Genomic DNA, 19198 nt, shown 5'->3' on the forward strand with positions numbered 1-19198 from the left:
AAATTACGAAACAACAGGTCACTAAAATAACAAGTTAAATTTAGTGATAGACTAAATTGTTAGTTAAATTTTAATATATCGCTAGGGATGGTTAGGGTTACCATCCCTAAATATGTCTTTAAATTATTTTCTGGTGTTTTGGTGAATTTTTGTGTGTAAATTTTTGAAGTAAAAGTGTGTACTTTTGTTAAATTTTTAAAAAACAAATAGTTTTTTCTTTAATATTTAAAAGCTTAAAAATTGAGTATTGTAATTAATGTTATACCGGGTTGAATAGTTATTTCTATTTTTTTATCTTGATGAACTTTTTATTTTTTGTTCAAGTGATAATAAAATCACGACCGGCAAAGATAAATTGTTGATTCACTTTAACAACAATATACGTGAGATTAACCATCATTGGCCTTGAGTCCGAGGATCTCCCGCACAAGGATCGTTTTTTCTGGAAAACCCGGTCGTCCTTGTGGTGCTAATAATTGGTGAATGCAAATCTCGGGCAGGCCTTCCACTTCCAGTCGACAAGATGCGCTGTTGGGAGGAGCTGCTGTTGTTAGCTTGTTCGATTGTGATCGCTGCGGGCCAGGAACACCCGCGGGTGAAGCGGATCGTTGGGGGCGAGCCCGCCAAAGTGCCGCCGTTCTTCAACATATCGGCACTCGGCACTACGACCACTCAAGTGCCGTCGGTGACGGAGCCAGTCGTTTTCGTCAAAAAAGAAAGAAGGAGTGCAGTTGTCAACGGGATTACGAACGAAGACGGCACGTCCAGCTTCCTCGGCATCAGATACGCAGAGCCGCCTATTAAAAGATTTAGGTTTCAGGTAAAAAAAGAAAAAAAAGGCTTAAAAATTTATATTCTTGAGTGACTTGGTTCAACCATTTTGAAATAATAACTACACAAAATATTTTACGCCTCATTTCACTAGCTTTTTCTTCAAAGATTAATACTTGTTATTTAATTATTACCATATACGTTGCTATATACTTGTTTTTTGTGGTGCCTACACCACAAATTTCGATTTACATTATACATTTAATAAATTATTGTTTTGTTTGCCGTAAATCTCGATTTATAGCTTTTTTGATAGAGTATTTACTGTTTTGTTGGGTATTTTTCATTTCCATTTGAATTTAAATAAACGATGACACTAAATGGGATTGAATTATATTTTATAGTTGTTTAATTAAGATTGTTGAATTTTAGTTTTATGTAGTGTCGAAGGGATAAATGTCTATTTACAGAATTTGTTTTGTTGTTTTATAGATTGTTGAATATTTGTTTTATGTTGTGTCGACAGGATCAATTTCGATTTACAAAATACATTTCATAGATTTTTCTATATATATATTTATTGTTTTGTTGGGGATTTTTCATTTCAACGTGAATTTAAATAAACGATGAAACTAAATGAAATTTAATTATATTTTATAATTGTTTTATTAGATTGTTGAATGTTTGTTTTATGTAGTGTCGACAGGATAAATTTCGATTTACATAATACATTTCGTAGATTTAGAAATGATGAATGATGGAGTGAGCGCGGTGTTCAGTCCTTTTTAAAAAAGATAGTTCCTACTCACAGTAAGTTGTTTTCCAAGGTCCGGATTTCGAGCCCTTAGCTCACCATCAGGTGGTTGTAGAAATCCTTCAACCTGATGATGAGCTAAGGGCTCGAAATCTGGATCGCGTTGGAAAACAACTTACTGTGAGTAGGAACTATCTTTTTTAAAAATGGATTTCGTAGATTTTTTTTTTTTTTTTTTGCTTAAATCTCGATTTATAGATTTTTCGACAGATACCTGTTTTGTTGGGGATTTTTCATTTCAAAGTGTTTAAATAAACGAGTAAACGAAATGAAATTGTCTTCTATTTTATAGTGATTTTTAAGTAACATTGTTGGATGTTTGTTTTGTGTGGTTCTTCAGGATATTTTTTTAAATTCGTAAATCCGCTTTACAGATTTTTTAATAGAATATTTTTACCGTTTTGCAGGGTATTTCTCATTTCAATGCGAATTTAAATAAACGATTAATCTAAATAACATTGTGTTCTATTTTACTGTTGTTTAATTAGATTGATGAATGTTTGTTTTATATAGTGTCGACGGGTAAATTTCCATTTACATAATACATTTCCTAGATTTTTTTTTTGCGTAATTCTCGATCTATAGATTTTTCAATAGATATTAACTGTTTTGTTGGTAATATTTCAGTACAAAGTGAGTTTAAATAAACGATTAAACTAAATGAAATTATCGTACTCTAGGTTACATTTTTTTATTAACATTGTTGAATCTTTGTTTGGTGTATTATCGGCAGGATAAATTTCTATTTACAGAATACATTTCATAGATTTTTTTCGTAAATCTCGATTTATATATTTTTCTACATAAATTTATTGTTTTGTTGGGAATTTTCATTTTAAAGAGAGTTTAAATAAACGAGTAAACTAAATGAAATAAATTGTCTTCTATTGTATAGTGTTTATTAAGTAACATATTTGGATGTTTGTTTTGTATGGTCCGACAGGATTTTTTTTTAATTGCTAAATTCCGCTTTACAGATTTTTTAATAGAATATTTTTACTGTGTTGTTGGGTATTTCTCATTTCAACGGTAATTTAAATAAAGGATTAATTTAAACATTGTATTCAATTTATAGTTGTTTTATTAGATTGTTGAAAGTTTTATATGATGTCGACGACAGAATAAATTTCGATTTACATAATACATTTCGTAGATTTTGTTTTGCGTAAATATCGATTTATAGATTTTTCGATAGATATTTACTGTTTTGTTGGGTATTTTTATATTTCAACGTGAATTTAAATAAACGATTATACAAAATGAAATTATATTCTATTTTATAGCTTTTTAGTTACATTGTTGAATGTTTGTTTTATGTGATGTCAACAGGATAAATTTCGATTTAAAAAATACATTTCATAGATTTTTTTGCGTGAATCTCGATTTATAGATTTTTCGATAGGTATTTATTGTTTTGTTGGGTATTTTTAATTTCATTATGAATTTAAATAAACGATTAATCTAAATAATTTCGTTTTGTGGAGTGTCGACAGTATAATTTTTGTTGTTTGTCATTACTTTCGATTTATACATTTTTTAATAAAATATATTTATTGTTTTGTTGGCTCTTTTTCATTTCATTGTGAACTTAAATAAACACTTAAACCAAATGAAATTGTATTCTGTTTAATGGTTTTTTAGTTATATTGTATGTTTGTTTCGTATCTTGTGTATTTGGTGTATGTGCGATGGGAAATCTCTTTAAGATTTTTTTAAATTTTAATCTTTTAAGATTTTAAGTCAAAATAAGTTTAATGATTTAAGTTAAATGAGTTTAAGTAAACCATTAAACAGAAACCAAACCTCTAGTTAGACAACCTAGTGCTATTTCAGAAACTGTAACGTTTTCATAGATGTTACAATTTTTGTGTTTATTTAAAACAAGCCAAAAATACCAGGTGTAGCTATCCAAATATGTAAATAAAAAAGGTATAAAATATTAATAGATAATAAAATAAAAGTAAGTTTAGATAAAGCAATAAAGTGGACTTACTTTAATATTTTCTTCGTTCTTGCAATATTTTTTGTAAGGTATATGTTATAATTAGTTAAAAATCATTTTTTATGGTTTACTTAATTTTCTTGCACTTTATAATTTCAACACTTTTCCCACACGTCTATACTCATAGTGAAATCCGTGAATTTATATAATTGTATATATTTTAATAAATTTATTAATGGGTCTTTTTAACTGATATTAAAAATCGCATTTTATAGGAGAAAACCCAATCTGTTCAGTATTTCTTCTTGCAAACAACAGGTTGTTTCATATTTATATGATACATATTTATATAAACAGAGATTTTATATTTTGTTTAAAGTTATGTATGAACATTCATGATGTATGTATCATTTTTTCAACATTTACAGTCAGAATCAATTTGAAATGTGAGCAATCTGATCAAAAAAGTAAGAAATGCGTTGTTAATAAAAAAAAATTGTTTGTCTCACTTTTGGAAAAGTAAAGCATTGCTTTTAAATGGCCCTGATTTGTTCAAGACAGGTTTCCTGCTGAAATGCCAGAACGCAAACCTTGAGAGTTAATTGCATTCCTTCTCGTTTTCTTCTTTATTTAAAAAATGTATATTTCAGGATTTGTACCATTTCCTTCCCCACTTCCACTTTTGAAATCATTGTTAAATTTGAAAGTGTACCATACTTTTTCAGTGCAGACATCTTTAAATAAGACAGAAAAACCTAATTTTTAAACAGACGATTCTTATAAATATATATAATTAGTTTAAAAATGCTATCATAAAATACAAGAAAAAAATATTTGGTGAAATATAATTACAACTTGTATTCAATGAAAATGTAAACATTTCCCTTACTCTATCATTAGTTGAACAAATCTTTCAAGTAAATAGAGGAATTATTAAACCTGTATTTATTTTGATGTGATAAAGTTATAGTGATTTAACCATTCAATTATATCAAAAAGCATGTGCAGTTCAAAGAAACCACCGTACATGGTAGCACAATTAAATTGGTATTTTGATCATATCTGACCATCCTTGTTGCTGTTTTGTTAAGATATGATAAGTATGATCAAAGGTGATCAAGATGCATTTTTCATCACTTTGCATATCTCAAAGCAATATTTTGCAATGTTAACTTTGCAGAATCTAGCTAGATTTATGTATTACTGATATTTTACCATGATTCGTTTAGAAAAGTAATAAAATATTGATGATTCATTATGTAGTATATTTTGATTTCACTTAGTAAACATCATTAACATACTATTGTTTGTTTTTTCAGAGGCCAAAACGTGTTAAGTTGAAAGGAGAAATCGATGCTACAAAGTTTGGACCTCCTTGTCCTCAGCCAAATCCTTCGAAATCAGGAAGTATCGTTGGAAATGAGGATTGTTTACATTTGAATGTTTTTACTCCAAAGGTTGTACATTAAATCAATGTTATTCTTTAGAATGGAAAATAATTTCTTTATTGCTTCTTATATATTTATATAAATATGTTATATTGTTTTAGGTACCGTCAACTGGTGGTGATTCTTTACGCCCAGTCATCTTTTGGATTCATGGTGGAAACTATAAAACAGGATCATCGGCCCAGTATGTACCAACTCATTTAGTTAAAAAAGGTGTAGTGGTCGTAACTGTGAACTACAGACTAGGATCTCTTGGTTAGTTTTATGAAAATGTGTAGTAGAAAATTATACAAAACTAACTATAGTTTTGCAGGATTTTTAAGTTTAGGCAGGAAGGATCTGCCAGGAAATGTTGGACTTTTTGATATATCATTGGCTCTCAGATGGGTGAGAAATTATATTAAATTCTTTGGAGGGAACCCAAAACAAATCGTACCAGCTGGGCAAGGAAGTGGTGCAAGCTGTGCAACAATGCTTGCTCTTAATAAATTAACAAAATGTACTTTTTTAATATATTTTTTTTAAATTCAAAAATTTGTTTTATATCAAATTTTTCTTTTAGCATCTTTGACTGGTATCCTTGCTATGAGTGGAACACCTGTCTCACCATTTTCAACGGATGAAAATGAAATTGTTACTTCAGATGAGGTTTCAGTTGAAAATGGGTGCGATTCAAAAGAAGGGGTTCAGTTTGTAAGATGTATGCAACAACTTCCCTTGGAACAAGTCATGAAAGGAGATATTAACGTTGAGGTAACGAGTGCCAAATTTGAACTAAAATTTTAATTTAATTTCAAGCGTTTGTTTAGATGAAAAGAAAAAAGAAAAATGAATTCCCCAAAGGTCTGGCCAATCTTTATGGACCCGGCCCTGCTCAAGAAGGCAACGATGATGAGAGATTTTTGCCAAATTTTATGTTGGAATCACCATTAGAAGCTATTAAAAAAGGCCACTTTCCAAAAATTCCACTCATGACAGGTGTCACAAAGGAAGAAACTGGTGGAGGTGTAAAAGGTAATTAACAACATAAATCAATTGCATTTCGGAACTTAGTACTCTTTTAAAATGACTCTTATGCTTAGTCCTCCTCTTTGATCACCCTGGTTCTATCAGATGTGCTTCAGTTTGATTTCTAAAAAGTGAATAAAAAACATATCATTAATTCACAATTAATTAATTTTTGGAGAAATTTTTTTTTGGTAAAATACCAAAATGGTACATACAACCATTGAAAATAGGCAGACCAGGATGATTATAAAAAGATCAAACTGTGTTGATCACCTCACAGATCACATTACATTTCACAACTTTTGTTTTAGCTTATGTGTAAACATAAATAGTATCTAGACCGTAGCTCTTGAAATATTAATAATAATTATTAAGAAAATTAATAATTTTACTTATAAAAATTTCCAGGAAATTTTTTGGAAGAAGTAAAAAAGCAACTTACTTCACCACAATTTTTGCAGTCTAAAATATTCACAGGGGCTCTTAATTCCAATACAGGTGGGTGTATTTCCTATTTTATATGTATTATATATGTTATTTATTTTTTATGTTGCAGATAAGTTGTTGTTGTTACTGATTTCCATTTTTCAGGTCTTTTTGTTAACAGGACTGTTAACCCACAATTAAGCTCTCTATTCCTTAATGGAAATTACATCAAGTTTTTCACAATGCTTATATCTTCAGCCTTAAGTGATGTACAGAAGATAGTCAAAGTAATGATTTTTTTTTTTTTCTTTTTCACCTTAAAAAACTACAAATAAATTTACTGTAATTATATTTTCAGCATACTACAGATGCTTTTTTCAATCTGCCTGCTTTCATAACTTCACATCTTTGGTCACAGAAAACCAAAGTCTATCTGTATAGCTTTGAGCATCTTCCTCAAGAATCAGTAAACTCCAAACCATTTCTTGGAATTCCATTGGAGTCACCACGTTCTTCAAAAACTGAAAAGAAGACAGGTGTGAAATGAGTAATTATTATTTAAAAAAAGTTGTTCTAAAATATTTTTTCAGGTCCTGAACATGGTGATGATTTGGTTTATTTATTTGACATAAGGAGTCTTGAAGGTGAACCATTGATTAATGATGAATTTTCTAAAGTTGATGAAACAGTCAGAGACCATTTTACAACATTAGTGGCTGAATTTGCCCGTACGGGGTAAGTGCTTACATTATTATGCAAATTTTAATGGAATTTAAATGTCCTTTGATATACAGGATACCAAGATCTGACTGGACTCCTTTCACTGCAAAAGACGGAAATTACATGATAATAAATGATGAACCAAAACTTGCCAAAAACTTCCACAAATGTGAAATGGGCATGTGGTCGGGTGATGAAGGATTGCTCAAATCGCCAGAATGCAGTGTCATTGGCCAGGCAGGAGATTTCGCCAAGTCCGCTGGTAGTACATTGCTCAGTGGGATAAATGATGCGTCTGGCAGATTTGGCCTGGACAAAATCTCTCAACTTGGAGATGGCAGTTTACTTACCAATCCCACGATTCCACCATTGTCCAATCCGTTAAATAAGGTTTGGGGATCAACAGAAAAACCACCATCTGTTCCTCAGTTGTCTAATCCATTAGGAAACCTTTGGGGAGGAAATAAGCAATCAAATGAAAATCCAACAAATAAACCTGAAATACAAGCCACTACAAAAAAGCAAGGCCTATTCGGTGGTTTTGGTAGTCCATTTGGATAAAACTTTATAAGTGGTATAACAAAATTTAATTTAATTTACATTAAATGATCACAAAAGAGCATGTATTTTCGTTTACAAATGTATGTGATGGCAAATAAATTTTAGTAAAATAATTTTAACTGCCTTCTTATGTATTAACTTTCTAAAGACCCTTTAAAAAAATTAATTAACCTTTAATTTAAATAAATTGTTTAAACAAAAAGACTAATTGTGGTAAGGCATTTTTCTTTTTCAGTTAACGCACTCATTATGGCACTGATTTGTTAGATTTTGATTTAAAATTTTTTTTCAAAACGCTGTAAAAAAATTTCAAAAGATCAAATTGAAAAATGACTTTCACAGCAACATTGCCAAAGCGATACTGAATACCTCTGACGCAGATTCAATTCTAAAAAGACCCCCCAGCACCCTACAAGCTTTAAAAAGGGGTTTTGTACAAGAAGTGCATAGTTCTAGAATGATATCCGATAAGGGGAGGGTTTAGTGCGTCATTACAGGACAGAAACGACCGTAACAAATGTGTTATTTAGTTAATTAATTTTTATGGGCTATACCAGGTTTTGGCATGGCATGTACTAGTTGGTATGGCTATCTTCAAGGGAGAAACTTAATACAAATTCAATTTTAAGAAAATAATTTGATACATAATAGGTTATATATAAGGAAAAATACAAGAAAGTAATACTACTTTTTTAGTCCATATTATATTTTTAATTATAAAACAAAACTATTATATTTACACGACATCAACAAAACTTTCTAACATTTCGCTTTCCAGAGGATCTGAAACGGATTCATTTTCAGAGGTGGGTACTTCAGTCGAAACGATTTCATTTTCAGAGGTTTTAACTTCAGTCGAAATAATTTCATTTTCAGATGTAACTGCATCATTTCCAGATTCTGACTCTTCATCTATTCTTTCCTCAACAATTTGAAATTTAATCCTTTTAGCATTTTGGTTCCTAGAGTTGCTTCTATCGGGTGTTCTTTTACCGGTATGCAAGTCTGACAGATCTGTTGTTTCAATATCAGCCGTTGTGCTTTCTTTGCATGGTGTGCTGTTATTTTCCTCGGCCTGTTTTGACGTGCTCTCTCCTGGGCTGGCTTCACGGACCTTATCCGTTTCTTTAAAAACTGGGCTTCTCGACAGAGACTGATTTGGAAGATCGTTCAGAACAGAATCATCTTCACATGTCAAACTGGCCGATTCATTTATAATTGATATATCTTTATTGCTAATATCAAGGTTGTTATCTCTCTCAAGTTCCTCAGAATCATATCTAGTCTCTCTTTTTTTCTCAATTTTGAACCTCTGCAAATAGTTATGTAGTTTGTCGGCATTCTTAACAAATCCTTCCAATGGGACGTTCGGGTAGAGTACATTGTTAACACTCAAAATGGCAAAGGCGCAGAATTTAGAGATCTGAAATAGAAAACAAGAATATTAACAATTCTAATATGTTTTAATTTACAAGGACATACTTCAGGACAGGTGTCATGATAGCCTTCTTGGAATAGTTTGCTGGCGTAGAGTACGGGTGAAGGAAATTGAGGTTTGCAGTATAACGTCATGACTAAAAGACTGCGATAAAGTTCCAGTCGGCAGTTATCATCACTGTATGGCATGGGGTAAATTTTATCACCCTTGGCTGAACAGCTTGTAGATGACAATAGACCAACAATAACTTCCAGCAATTTCTAAAAAAAAAGTTTGAGACAAATGAAACTTCATCATTATTTATTAAGTTCATGATAAAGTTAACTATTTAGGAATTACTGAAAAATGATCTTCATTAATATCATATTTAGCTCCTTCCATAAATGGTTGAATGATTTCTAGGGCTGCATGGCAGATGTCACTGTTGGCGAGATGATTTTCAATGAAAGGTGAAGATTTCTCCTTTGTGGTTAAAGAAGCTTTAAATTTTTTTGATTTTCTTTTAGATTTTCCTCCCATTTCCATCTTATAAATAACAATTTATATCAATTGCAAAACATGTTATATTAAAATAACTAAAAATTAAATGTACTACACTTACATTAAGGGTTACTGTTTCTCTTTTATAAGAAATATCAGTAATTATGTTATGTATAATATCTTCAATATATTGTTCTACATCTGATCTAGAGTAAATTGAGTGTGTTGTGGACATCCATAAGCTTAAACATCTATAAGCACTTATTCGAAGTTTTCTACAATAAATATTTTAATAGAAATTTTCATATTTCCTTAACACAGATATTAACCACTTACGAATATGGTTTCTGATGTCCAATGGGCCAATCTGAGCTTTGAGTCCAGGAAAGGGTTTGTAAAAGAACTTTTGGTATTACTGTGTATCGAAATACGTTGAAATTTAAACTAAGGAATACAGAAAGAAATGTTTTAAAACAGAACTGTTTAGCTATTTGATTAGCAATAAATTCAGTGCATGTACCTCAATATCAATGCTTCGGCTAAACGTATGCATGCTTGATGTATAACAGGCATTTGAGTCAGCAAATTGATCGAATCTGCAGAAACGTTCGCTTTTAAGGTTTGACCGTTGACTGCTGCGCCCCTGCATATAATGCTGAGTATAGCTTCGACTCGAATAGGAGTCTGACAAGGAATTTTGGCTCTAAAACATAACAGCTAAACTTTGTATTTTCAACAAAATTACAGAGATCATGAACCCAAATTGTACCTGCACAATATGTACAGAAATTCCGCGAGGTTTTTAAACTGAGAAGTCACCCTTTGCATTTTTGTAAACAACGACTTTTCCAAATTAATATCAGCCAGGTCCTTCAGATCGACTTCAACTAGATAATCATTGTAGGGACTCTACAATTCATCAATTTTATATTAAATTACAATTAAATATGTAAAGTAATTAATATTTAAAAAGTAAAGAACCTGAATTTCATTTATATTTTCAAACAAAATATTAAGCCTACTGTGAAGGGCAGAAATTATATAATAAGTCTGTTGTTTCCACGCTTCAGTATACTTGACGTTTTGGGTACTCGGAGGCCCAGCAAGGGCTAGATAAAGATAACACATCCCCGCATGATGCACTTCAGCATCACCACTCTCTAAATGTTCAAAAATATACTGATGAATATTTTCCTGAAACAGAAAAAAAAAGTAGAAAACCCATATTATTATATCACATTACATATTAACTGTCATGCATACCTTCCATTTAGCACAAGATTTGGCATATAATTTGAGGATTACTTCCAAGCATTTTAATTTCTCAAACTTGTTTCCCTAAAGAAAAAAAAAATTACAATTTACTATTTCTGATTACAGGTTTGTTATAAAAAACTACCTGTTTCAGATTGCCATGCTTGAAAAAACTATCAAGTATTTTTGGCAGCAATGTCAAAGTTATTTCTTTTTTTACATCAGAAAACCCCACCGACATAGTTAAAAGTTGAGCTAAATAGAATAAGAAAAATAATTGTATAAGCATTTGATGGAGTTTTGATGATGAAGAAGCTCAATTTTTTTAAACAGATTTTTATGGCTATGTTTTAGAAGAGGTGATAAAAGTGAGTCATTCTAACTTCCAAGACTGCAACAGAAGTAAGTGTCTGTCACAGTTGTAATATGTACGTTCAATAATGAAAACAAATTTTATTTTATTGCCCTAAAAAAATTCTATTGAAATCTTTGATGAGTATATGTATTAAATGAAATAATGATTACATAAGAGACTGATTGATAGCGTCATTATTGATTCATCGTCCACTTGAAAATTTCCCTTGATACACTGATCGATCCAAAATATCAAATTCGGACTGATGAAGCTCTTTGGGCACTGGTCCAGCAACTTTTCCAAAATGATCAATCCGTAAATACGCTTTGATCGATCATTTATAAATTTGTTCATGCTGGAAATCAGGGTGGGCCAAACATCATCCTAAAACATACAATAAAACACACAAAACTATAAAACAATTTAAAATTTTAACTAATAAAACAATACAAAACTATTAAAAAATTATAAAACCGTTTGTTTGTCTCCCAAAAAACTGACTACCGCAATCTGGCCCTCTGATGCTAAAAATGCATGATTAAAAGTAAGTGGCAGCATCGGTGGGGTGGATTATCAAAGAAGCTCTTACTTATAAAAATTCAAGATTGATCAAGGTGTATCAGATCAGTCAAAAGGTGAGCCTTGAAAATCTGACTCGTAGAAGGGTCATCCACACCTGATTAAGGGTAGGCCATGCGAGGTTGACACACAGCACTTACTTTTGGGCCAAAGTCCGTGATGTGACTGGCATGTAAAGAAAGTTTGATCAATGTGTTCCACCTAACTGAAGTGTGCAATTCCTCGGCTCCATATAGAGAGCGCGTAGGAGTGCTTGATCATGGAAGTGAGTATCAGGGTCCACTGCTCTGATACTTGAAAGAGAGTCTTATATTATTGTGTCCTCCTGATAATTGTGCGCCCCTAGCATGTTTTGAGAGTGAATGTATTTATTGATGTGAATGAGGCAGAATATTGAATACCTCATCGACCCTCAATTAGGTTATAGTACACCATACACCAGAACTATGTTAAGGGAAAAAGCCAAACATAATGGAATATGCAGAAAAGGAAACAGATGCTGAAGATTGCCTTGACAGATAGATAAGTAGATAATAAATTGGCTATTTGCTATTAATAAAATTATTATTCTGTTGTCTATGCCTAAATGAATATGATTTTTGTAAAAATTTGTGTGTATAATTAAAAATCAAACAAAACAACAAAGATTTTAATTGAGAGAAAATGTTAATTTGCTAAAGTATTTTTTTTGTAGGCTTATACTAGTGTACATCTTGCCATCTATGCTATTTGGTGTGGACCGCCCCACCGAGCCAGCAGTCCTCAAGACCAGCCTGGTAGGATGAACACCCTGGCTCCCTTCTTAAAATGCCCTTTTATTTATTTTTTTACAAAGGAACAATAGTTGCTGATAAAAACCCTTACATGCAGTGCATTCTTAATGGAATGTCGTTAGTTTTTACATGCGAAGTTCATTGTTCATACTGAAGTATACAACACAGCAACAATGTTTGGTTTTTGTTTAATTATTTTCTTCTCAAATTAAGAAACTTTGGGATCAAGTGACGGAAGGTGTGCATGTATAGAAACATGAGTTTTAACACATATTGAATTTTTAATATATTAATCCTACTGTTTTAATATTTAAATATAGACAAAGGAAGAACCAAAGCATTTTAACTGAATTCTTGAAATCAACAAGTTGTCTTGTGGTGTTCACTTTTCTGGAGGTATCTCTTGAGAAGTAAATAATGGATAGGTGAAAGATACCGGTAAGTCAGCATTAAATCTCAACCTTTAATTCTTGTGTCTTTTTTTTAAATAATGTGATATAAATATTATGTATTTGACCGGCGTAAAATTAAACCAAGGCAAAACTCACTTCTTGAGAGAAGATTTTACTTTCTTTACAACAGTTCAAATAGTTCAAAAGCTCCAGTCTATCGTCATTTTGGACTATAAGACGCAATGATTCTGCAGGATCGCTCATATTTTTCAGGGTAAAATTCAATAAACCCAGTCTAAAAAAAAAAAAATAAAAAGAAAAACACTGCTCGATCTGTAAACTTTTCGTAAACACAAATCAGCACGTGTTGACAAGTTTAGTGGAAGGGGTGCCACCAATCCAGATAACGAACGCCCGCACTCTGCAGAGCAATCTTCCAGACGAATACACTGCTTTGTAGTGATATTCCTAACTAACAATATATAGTTTTACTTGTATTTTCCCTTGCTTATTATATCAATTAATTCATTATTAATTAATATAAATTATTAATAAATTAATAATTTCTATGTTTAGTGGTCTGTTTGACCAAATTACTTCTTTCAATTATTCTTTTTGCGTAAGGCCTTGGCTGAAATGTGAAATGAATGAAATGATGATGGTTCGAATCCCGCTCGTGAACTTTTTCATTTCAACCAAGACCTTACATAAAAAGAATAATTAATTGAAATAAATTAATTATTACTTCCACCTTGATGTATTGTAGCAATTATATTCTTCTAATACAGGGTGACCGATTTAAGTGCTTCACCCACTTTTTTTTTTATTAAGGCAAATTTAAAAAATCAAAAAATAAAATACACGTATTTCATGGTCTCTAATGTACTTTATTTTTGCTAATACAAATTGTTTTTTCTCTGTAAAATTGCAGAATACACCATCTAACCCTTCTTTTTTTTAATGGGACTTTATTACTTTTTTCAAAATTTTTGATTGTAATCCATTTACGTTTTCGTAGTCAATTGATCAAATTATTTCTTTCGATCAATTCATTATTCTTTCTAAGGTCTTAGTTGAAATAAAAAAGGTAAATTAGCGGCGTATTTAGCCGAAGGTCGTGGGTTCGAATCTCGCTTTTTCATCTCAACCAACACCTTAGAAAAAATTAATTGATTTTTGATAGTGATTAGTCTCCTGAAAACATAAAAAAATAATAAATTTTAAACTCGGACGTATCTTTCAAAATGTATTCTAAATTTTGTGTGAAAAATATGTTGTCCCCCTATAACTCCACACCTTCATAAAAATGTCTCAATTCTATGTGAAAAACAAAAACATTTGAAAATATATTTCTAAATTATCAAAAATTTTTTCAAGGTTCGTTGTACGTTTTTGGTGGAACTCCATTATCAAAGGTTGAGTATCAATAAAGCCTTAAGTTCCAACTGTTTATTAGTTAATTCGGAAAGCTTTTCACTTACATTGTAAGCACCTTCAACCCTTGTCCTAATCTTGTACTTTTCATCTAATGAATTGAATGAAATAATTACATTTAACGAAAAGAAAATAATATAAACCAGTTAATTTTTTTTATCATAGTATATTCTCAATCCTTTTTTAAAAAAGATAGTTCCTACTCACAATAAGAGAACACTGCACTCACTCCATCATTCATCATTTCTAGTATATTCTCATGTTAACTGGTTTATATTTTTTCTTTTCATTAAATGTAATTGTTTCATTCAATTCATTAGATGTAAAGTATAAGATTAGGATAAGGCCTGAAGATGCTTACAATGTAAGTGAAAAGCTTTTTGAATAAAATAATAAACAGTTGGGACTAAAGACTTATTGATTCCACCTTTGATTCTAAATTAATAAAAAAATGAATTAATAAATAAAATAAGAAAATAAATTTTAATAGTCAACAAATTTATCCATAGCAAAAGAAGCTGTCACTAAATGCGTTGTTATAAAAGGTGGAAAAAATGAAATAAGTATCCCTAGGCTTAAAACTAACAACAGACCTTGTCAACAATGTATTAAAATTGTTGTATAAATTAAATTTTTTTTCACACAAAATTGAGACATTTTTAAGAATGTTTTGAGACATTTTTATAATAATTTCATATTATAGTATTTTATTTTTGTCATTACTTCAATTATTATTTCTTATAAATTATGTTAATGTACTTTTCTGTTCGTTGTGTATTTTCTGTTGTGTTATTAAAAAAAGATGTGGCTGCCCGTCAAGTAAATAAGGATACAACTTTTATCGTAACATTTTGGTACTAAAGTTTTTTTAATATATGCGTGTCATAAATATATTCAATTTCGTGAACGTTTCCTTTTAAAATTCAAGACAAACAAGTGCCCTGCCTTGTTTTTCTCTTTGTAATATTCTTAGGAAACGTTTTTTGTTAAGCGTGTAAAGTCGTAAGTAGGACATTCGCCTATTATCGCAATGGATAACAACCTTGTGCCTTGAGAAAACAAACTACGCTCTTTCATAAAACACAAAGCTTTTTTCTCATAACATTCACGGATGAGGTGTGGTCTTTAGGCGTTAATAGGCTCTATTCAAGGATATCCGACGAAAAGCCATTTGGAAGCTTTCATTTGAATAAAGTCATTTAGAGCGACTCGGCTTTCTTATTCTATCAATTAAAGCTTTTTTCGTTATATTTTAAGTTTGAGAAAATCGTCGGTTTAAAATCGTTCAATCCTACAATTCCGTCTGCCGCCTAGGTCTGCGTTGGAGGGGGTTGGGAAGTTGGAAGTTGGAAAGAGGGTGCCTGTGTCGCTGTGGGCGTGTGCTTGTTGCTTTCGTCCATTCGGTGGGAAATGTTGTTTACGTGCCTGTGACACTTCCGATGTTATGGTTTTTATATTTTTTCAACTTAAATCACACAAAAGAACGACTATTTAAAACACTTTAACACGGTTTCATCTAATTTAAAATCTCCACCAATTTCTACATTTACCAACCAAATCCACCAAAAGGTCTCAAGGTAATTTATGTCAATTATATTCTATCCTTCTTTATTTTTCTAATAGTAAAGTTTTATTTTCTAATAGCAGACATTCTAAAAATATTTAAACATCGTTACTTAACAAAAAATACATACAGATTAATAAATAAACAGGTTGTTGGTTTCAGTCAACAAACCCATTTTTTTCATATTTTTATGTAAAATAATATTCACACAATCCACCTGTAACATTCTTGTTTGAAAGCTTTCGTTGGACGAACATTTAAGTCAAGATGCATTCTTAAATGTTGGAATTTTGTTATTCCCCCAGTCGTAACAATGCACGTTTAAGTTAACATATTAAAACTTATATTGAGCTATAAAACTACATAACACATATAGCTAACGTTAAAGTGTGTATTTACCACATTTTTACTCACAAATATATTGTATCTCGGTATAGTCTTAGTGAAAAAACAAATTCGGTTGTTACTACCAAGCTTTCGACCTATTCTAAGGTGATCATCAGGGCAAAACAATCTTAAATATATCTAAAAATTGGCATAATTAATTTCAAATTTCTTTGAAGACCGACTCAGTCCACATTTTACCAAGCGCACGGCTCAAAAGCAATTCAAAAAGTTTTGCTTCTGGGAATGAGTTAATTGAAGATGAACCGCAGGGTCTTGTAGTTTTTATGTCTTGAATGATAACGTATTTAGGGAAACTATTGAACATTATTCATGTCAAACGTGTCAGCAGCTTGCCAGAGTGTCAACCTATGCAATGAATCCATTCATTCTATCATCAACTTGGGAATATGAGCAAATATTATATATCCTTATAAATTGACTGACGGTAGCAAGCTTCAGCGTCTAAACATTTGCCTTTCATTTCTTTCATAATGTTGAATGACCAGATTGTCATCATTGGCTATTAGGAAATGACCCTGGTCTTCTTGACTGTAGTTCATCTTCATTCCCCTTATTTCCAGAAGCAAACTTTTTGAACACGTTATCAGGTTGAATTACAGTCATAGCTGCTAATAAATAAACAGTATGCTTTCAAATAAATGGAAGAGTCTATGATGGATGTGCTACAATGTTACAAATAAAATTCGCTTAGAGATGACATATAAAAGAGTTTGCTCTGATAAAGTTGAGACAAACACTTATTTTCAAAAATACATATTTGCTTATAGAGAGAAGGGATAATTTTATTTTTTAACTTAGAGGTATTTTTATGCAACCTGAAAGGATGAGATGTTTTACAAAATGTAACCATGTATTTTTCATTTAGAGATTACCCTTTATATTTACTCTATAAACATTTTTTTGTTACAAAAAAGTACTTTCTGGAAATTTATGCTTTATTTTTATTACAGATGGTGAAAAAGCGTTCTCTATCTGGAAACATTGGGATTGGGATATTTGTACTTGCCTTTATTTTCACTGTTGTCGCTTTTTGCACATCGAGCTGGCTTGTGTCTGATTCACGTATAAGCGGTGCACCTTTCGAACGACTCGGTCTTTGGAGACATTGTTTCCGTTCGCTCTCTGATCCCAGGGATGAGTACCAGAGACGGTTCTTTGTGGGCTGCCGATTGGTGTACGACCCCTTCACAACTGGATACGATCAAATTCGTGGATACCTAATGCCACGTAATTTAAACTAAAAACTTCATTTTTGCAAATTTGCCACTTATGTTTTTCTCTCTGTTGTAGCATTTATTATCGTGACCCAATTTTTCTACACCTTGGCATTCATTGGAGTTCTGGCATCATTTGTACTCGTTCTTATGTTCTTTTTGTGCTTTGGCCCGGAACATAAACAATTTGTTAATTTGACATTATTAATAGGCCTTATCATGTCTGTAGTTGGTAAGTAGTTTAATACACTTTATTCAGATTTGTAGTATTTTCTTTTTAAAAAATTTTGTGCTAATACTTTATCAAAAAGGTGGTAAAATTTGTATTTGAGAATGCCCTAGAGATGAAAGGACTATTGTATTATTTATAAGAATTATATATAGCTTTTCTTTAAAACAAAAATATTCACTTATCAGAAATGCTAATAATTTTTAATTATGCGATAGTGTTATCTTGTTAAAAAGGAAATATGTCAAGAATTGTGCGATATTTTCTCAAGTGAAAGTGTTCGCTTTTTTAAATTCTTTCAAGGGAAATGCATTTTTAATACGAAATTTAAAACAATTCATATGTTAATTTTATTTACAGGTGTGTGTAGCGCCTTAGCAGTTATTGTTTTTGCTATTTGGGCAAACCAGGATGGCTGGATGCCAGGGCATGACAACAACTTCTTCGGCTGGACTTTCGCCCTAGCCATTGCAGGTACAATTGCCTCTTTAATAGCAGGGGGTCTCTTTCTGGTTGAGGGTGTTCTGCAGAAGAAGAAGCGCATGTATTTAAAAGAATCTCAAACACGGTTTGAAATGGAGCAGGACACCAAAGCTTGATTTATCTCTATTTTTAACAACTTAGAATTTAGAAACTTTAAAAACAAACGAAACAAAAGATAGGGGTTGATTTTTTCATGGTAATGGTAAAAATTAATTCAAACAACTAGTACAATTTTTACAAAATAGTATTTTTTATATTTAAATTGCATGTCTTAATTTTCAGAACTTTTATATTTACATGAATAGCTAACACATTTAAGTAGAATGTTAAAAGCTCACAAATATTATTAATTAATTAGTTTTGCAAGTATTGTTTTTGTTTCTTTAATATTTAATTTACTTTTAATTATAAAAGCTCAAGTAATATTTTTCTGTTGTGCTTTGAGCTTTTATATCTCTAGTCTGTGGTTAATAGGTATTACCATATTAAAGAATTTTTTTCACTATTGGACCAAATCAACCCCTGAGACTTAATTCCGTCCAAATCGCTTTATCACAACAAAGATCCATCCAATTTATTTAAACAAAAGTTAAAATCTATTGTTTATTGAAAAAAAAAGACTTAAATTTATTATATTTTAAACTAACTTTTTATCAATTGAGTTCTATTTTTTACGAATTGTACATTTTATAATGTATATATGATTAGAAATTATTTTTAATTCAATACGTTTGTAGGGTATGATTGTAATGGAATTTTATTTTATAATATTTTTGTAAAAAAATATAAATAAATAAACATGAATAAAACACTGGTGAAATACAGCAATTTTTGAATTATGATTGAACCCTTTATAAATGATTTTTTAAAATATATTTATTATTACCATATCAAACATTGCCTGT

The 19198-nt window shown here is 30.9% G+C and overlaps 3 protein-coding genes across 3 annotated transcripts; 2 read left to right on the forward strand and 1 right to left on the reverse strand.

The window, feature by feature from the left end:
• The first annotated feature begins 384 nt into the window (after positions 1-384).
• On the forward strand, positions 385-7809 carry LOC106669634 (carboxylesterase 5A). Its single transcript, XM_014399215.2, has 11 exons — positions 385-820; positions 4847-4984; positions 5077-5230; positions 5289-5474; positions 5538-5728; positions 5785-5989; positions 6392-6481; positions 6575-6696; positions 6768-6945; positions 7000-7144; positions 7204-7809. Exons 1-11 carry the CDS (start codon positions 524-526, stop codon positions 7688-7690), a joined length of 2193 nt encoding a protein of 730 aa, XP_014254701.1. The 5' UTR covers positions 385-523; the 3' UTR covers positions 7691-7809.
• Positions 7810-8375: 566 nt separating this feature from the next.
• Positions 8376-13346, reverse strand: LOC106669633 (proline-, glutamic acid- and leucine-rich protein 1-like). The gene is made up of 12 exons (XM_014399213.2): positions 13118-13346; positions 11388-11601; positions 11008-11117; positions 10872-10946; positions 10590-10802; positions 10378-10517; positions 10129-10311; positions 9945-10052; positions 9730-9883; positions 9468-9653; positions 9173-9388; positions 8376-9113 (listed from the first exon to the last, which is right to left on the reverse strand). Exons 1-12 carry the CDS (start codon positions 13223-13225, stop codon positions 8427-8429), a joined length of 2394 nt encoding a protein of 797 aa, XP_014254699.1. The 5' UTR covers positions 13226-13346; the 3' UTR covers positions 8376-8426.
• Positions 13347-15527: 2181 nt separating this feature from the next.
• LOC106669756 (transmembrane protein 182) lies at positions 15528-19117 on the forward strand. Its single transcript, XM_014399452.2, has 4 exons — positions 15528-15972; positions 17318-17594; positions 17658-17813; positions 18171-19117. Exons 2-4 carry the CDS (start codon positions 17318-17320, stop codon positions 18407-18409), a joined length of 672 nt encoding a protein of 223 aa, XP_014254938.1. The 5' UTR covers positions 15528-15972; the 3' UTR covers positions 18410-19117.
• Positions 19118-19198: the final 81 nt, after the last annotated feature.

Source organism: Cimex lectularius, unplaced genomic scaffold (genome assembly GCF_000648675.2).
Source record: "Cimex lectularius strain Harlan isolate CLEC.00 unplaced genomic scaffold, Clec_2.1 scaffold8, whole genome shotgun sequence".
Classification (NCBI taxonomy): Eukaryota; Metazoa; Arthropoda; class Insecta; order Hemiptera; family Cimicidae; genus Cimex; species Cimex lectularius.

Bases quoted from the DNA above. Each gene is read 5' to 3' on its own strand.
- LOC106669756 (XM_014399452.2), top strand. From the start codon at position 17,318: ATGGTGAAAAAGCGTTCTCTATCTGGAAACATTGGGATTGGGATATTT. The intron at 17,595-17,657 runs GTAATTTAAACT...TCTCTGTTGTAG, and splicing joins TCGTGGATACCTAATGCCAC to CATTTATTATCGTGACCCAA. The intron at 17,814-18,170 runs GTAAGTAGTTTA...TTTTATTTACAG, and splicing joins CCTTATCATGTCTGTAGTTG to GTGTGTGTAGCGCCTTAGCA.
- LOC106669633 (XM_014399213.2), bottom strand. From the start codon at position 13,225: ATGAGCGATCCTGCAGAATCATTGCGTCTTATAGTCCAAAATGACGAT. The intron at 11,118-11,387 runs GTAATCATTATT...TATTCTATTTAG, and splicing joins GCTATCAATCAGTCTCTTAT to CTCAACTTTTAACTATGTCG. The intron at 9,114-9,172 runs GTATGTCCTTGT...TTTCTATTTCAG, and splicing joins ATCATGACACCTGTCCTGAA to ATCTCTAAATTCTGCGCCTT.
- LOC106669634 (XM_014399215.2), top strand. From the start codon at position 524: ATGCGCTGTTGGGAGGAGCTGCTGTTGTTAGCTTGTTCGATTGTGATC. The intron at 5,475-5,537 runs GTACTTTTTTAA...TTTTTCTTTTAG, and splicing joins TCTTAATAAATTAACAAAAT to CATCTTTGACTGGTATCCTT. The intron at 5,729-5,784 runs GTAACGAGTGCC...GCGTTTGTTTAG, and splicing joins AAGGAGATATTAACGTTGAG to ATGAAAAGAAAAAAGAAAAA.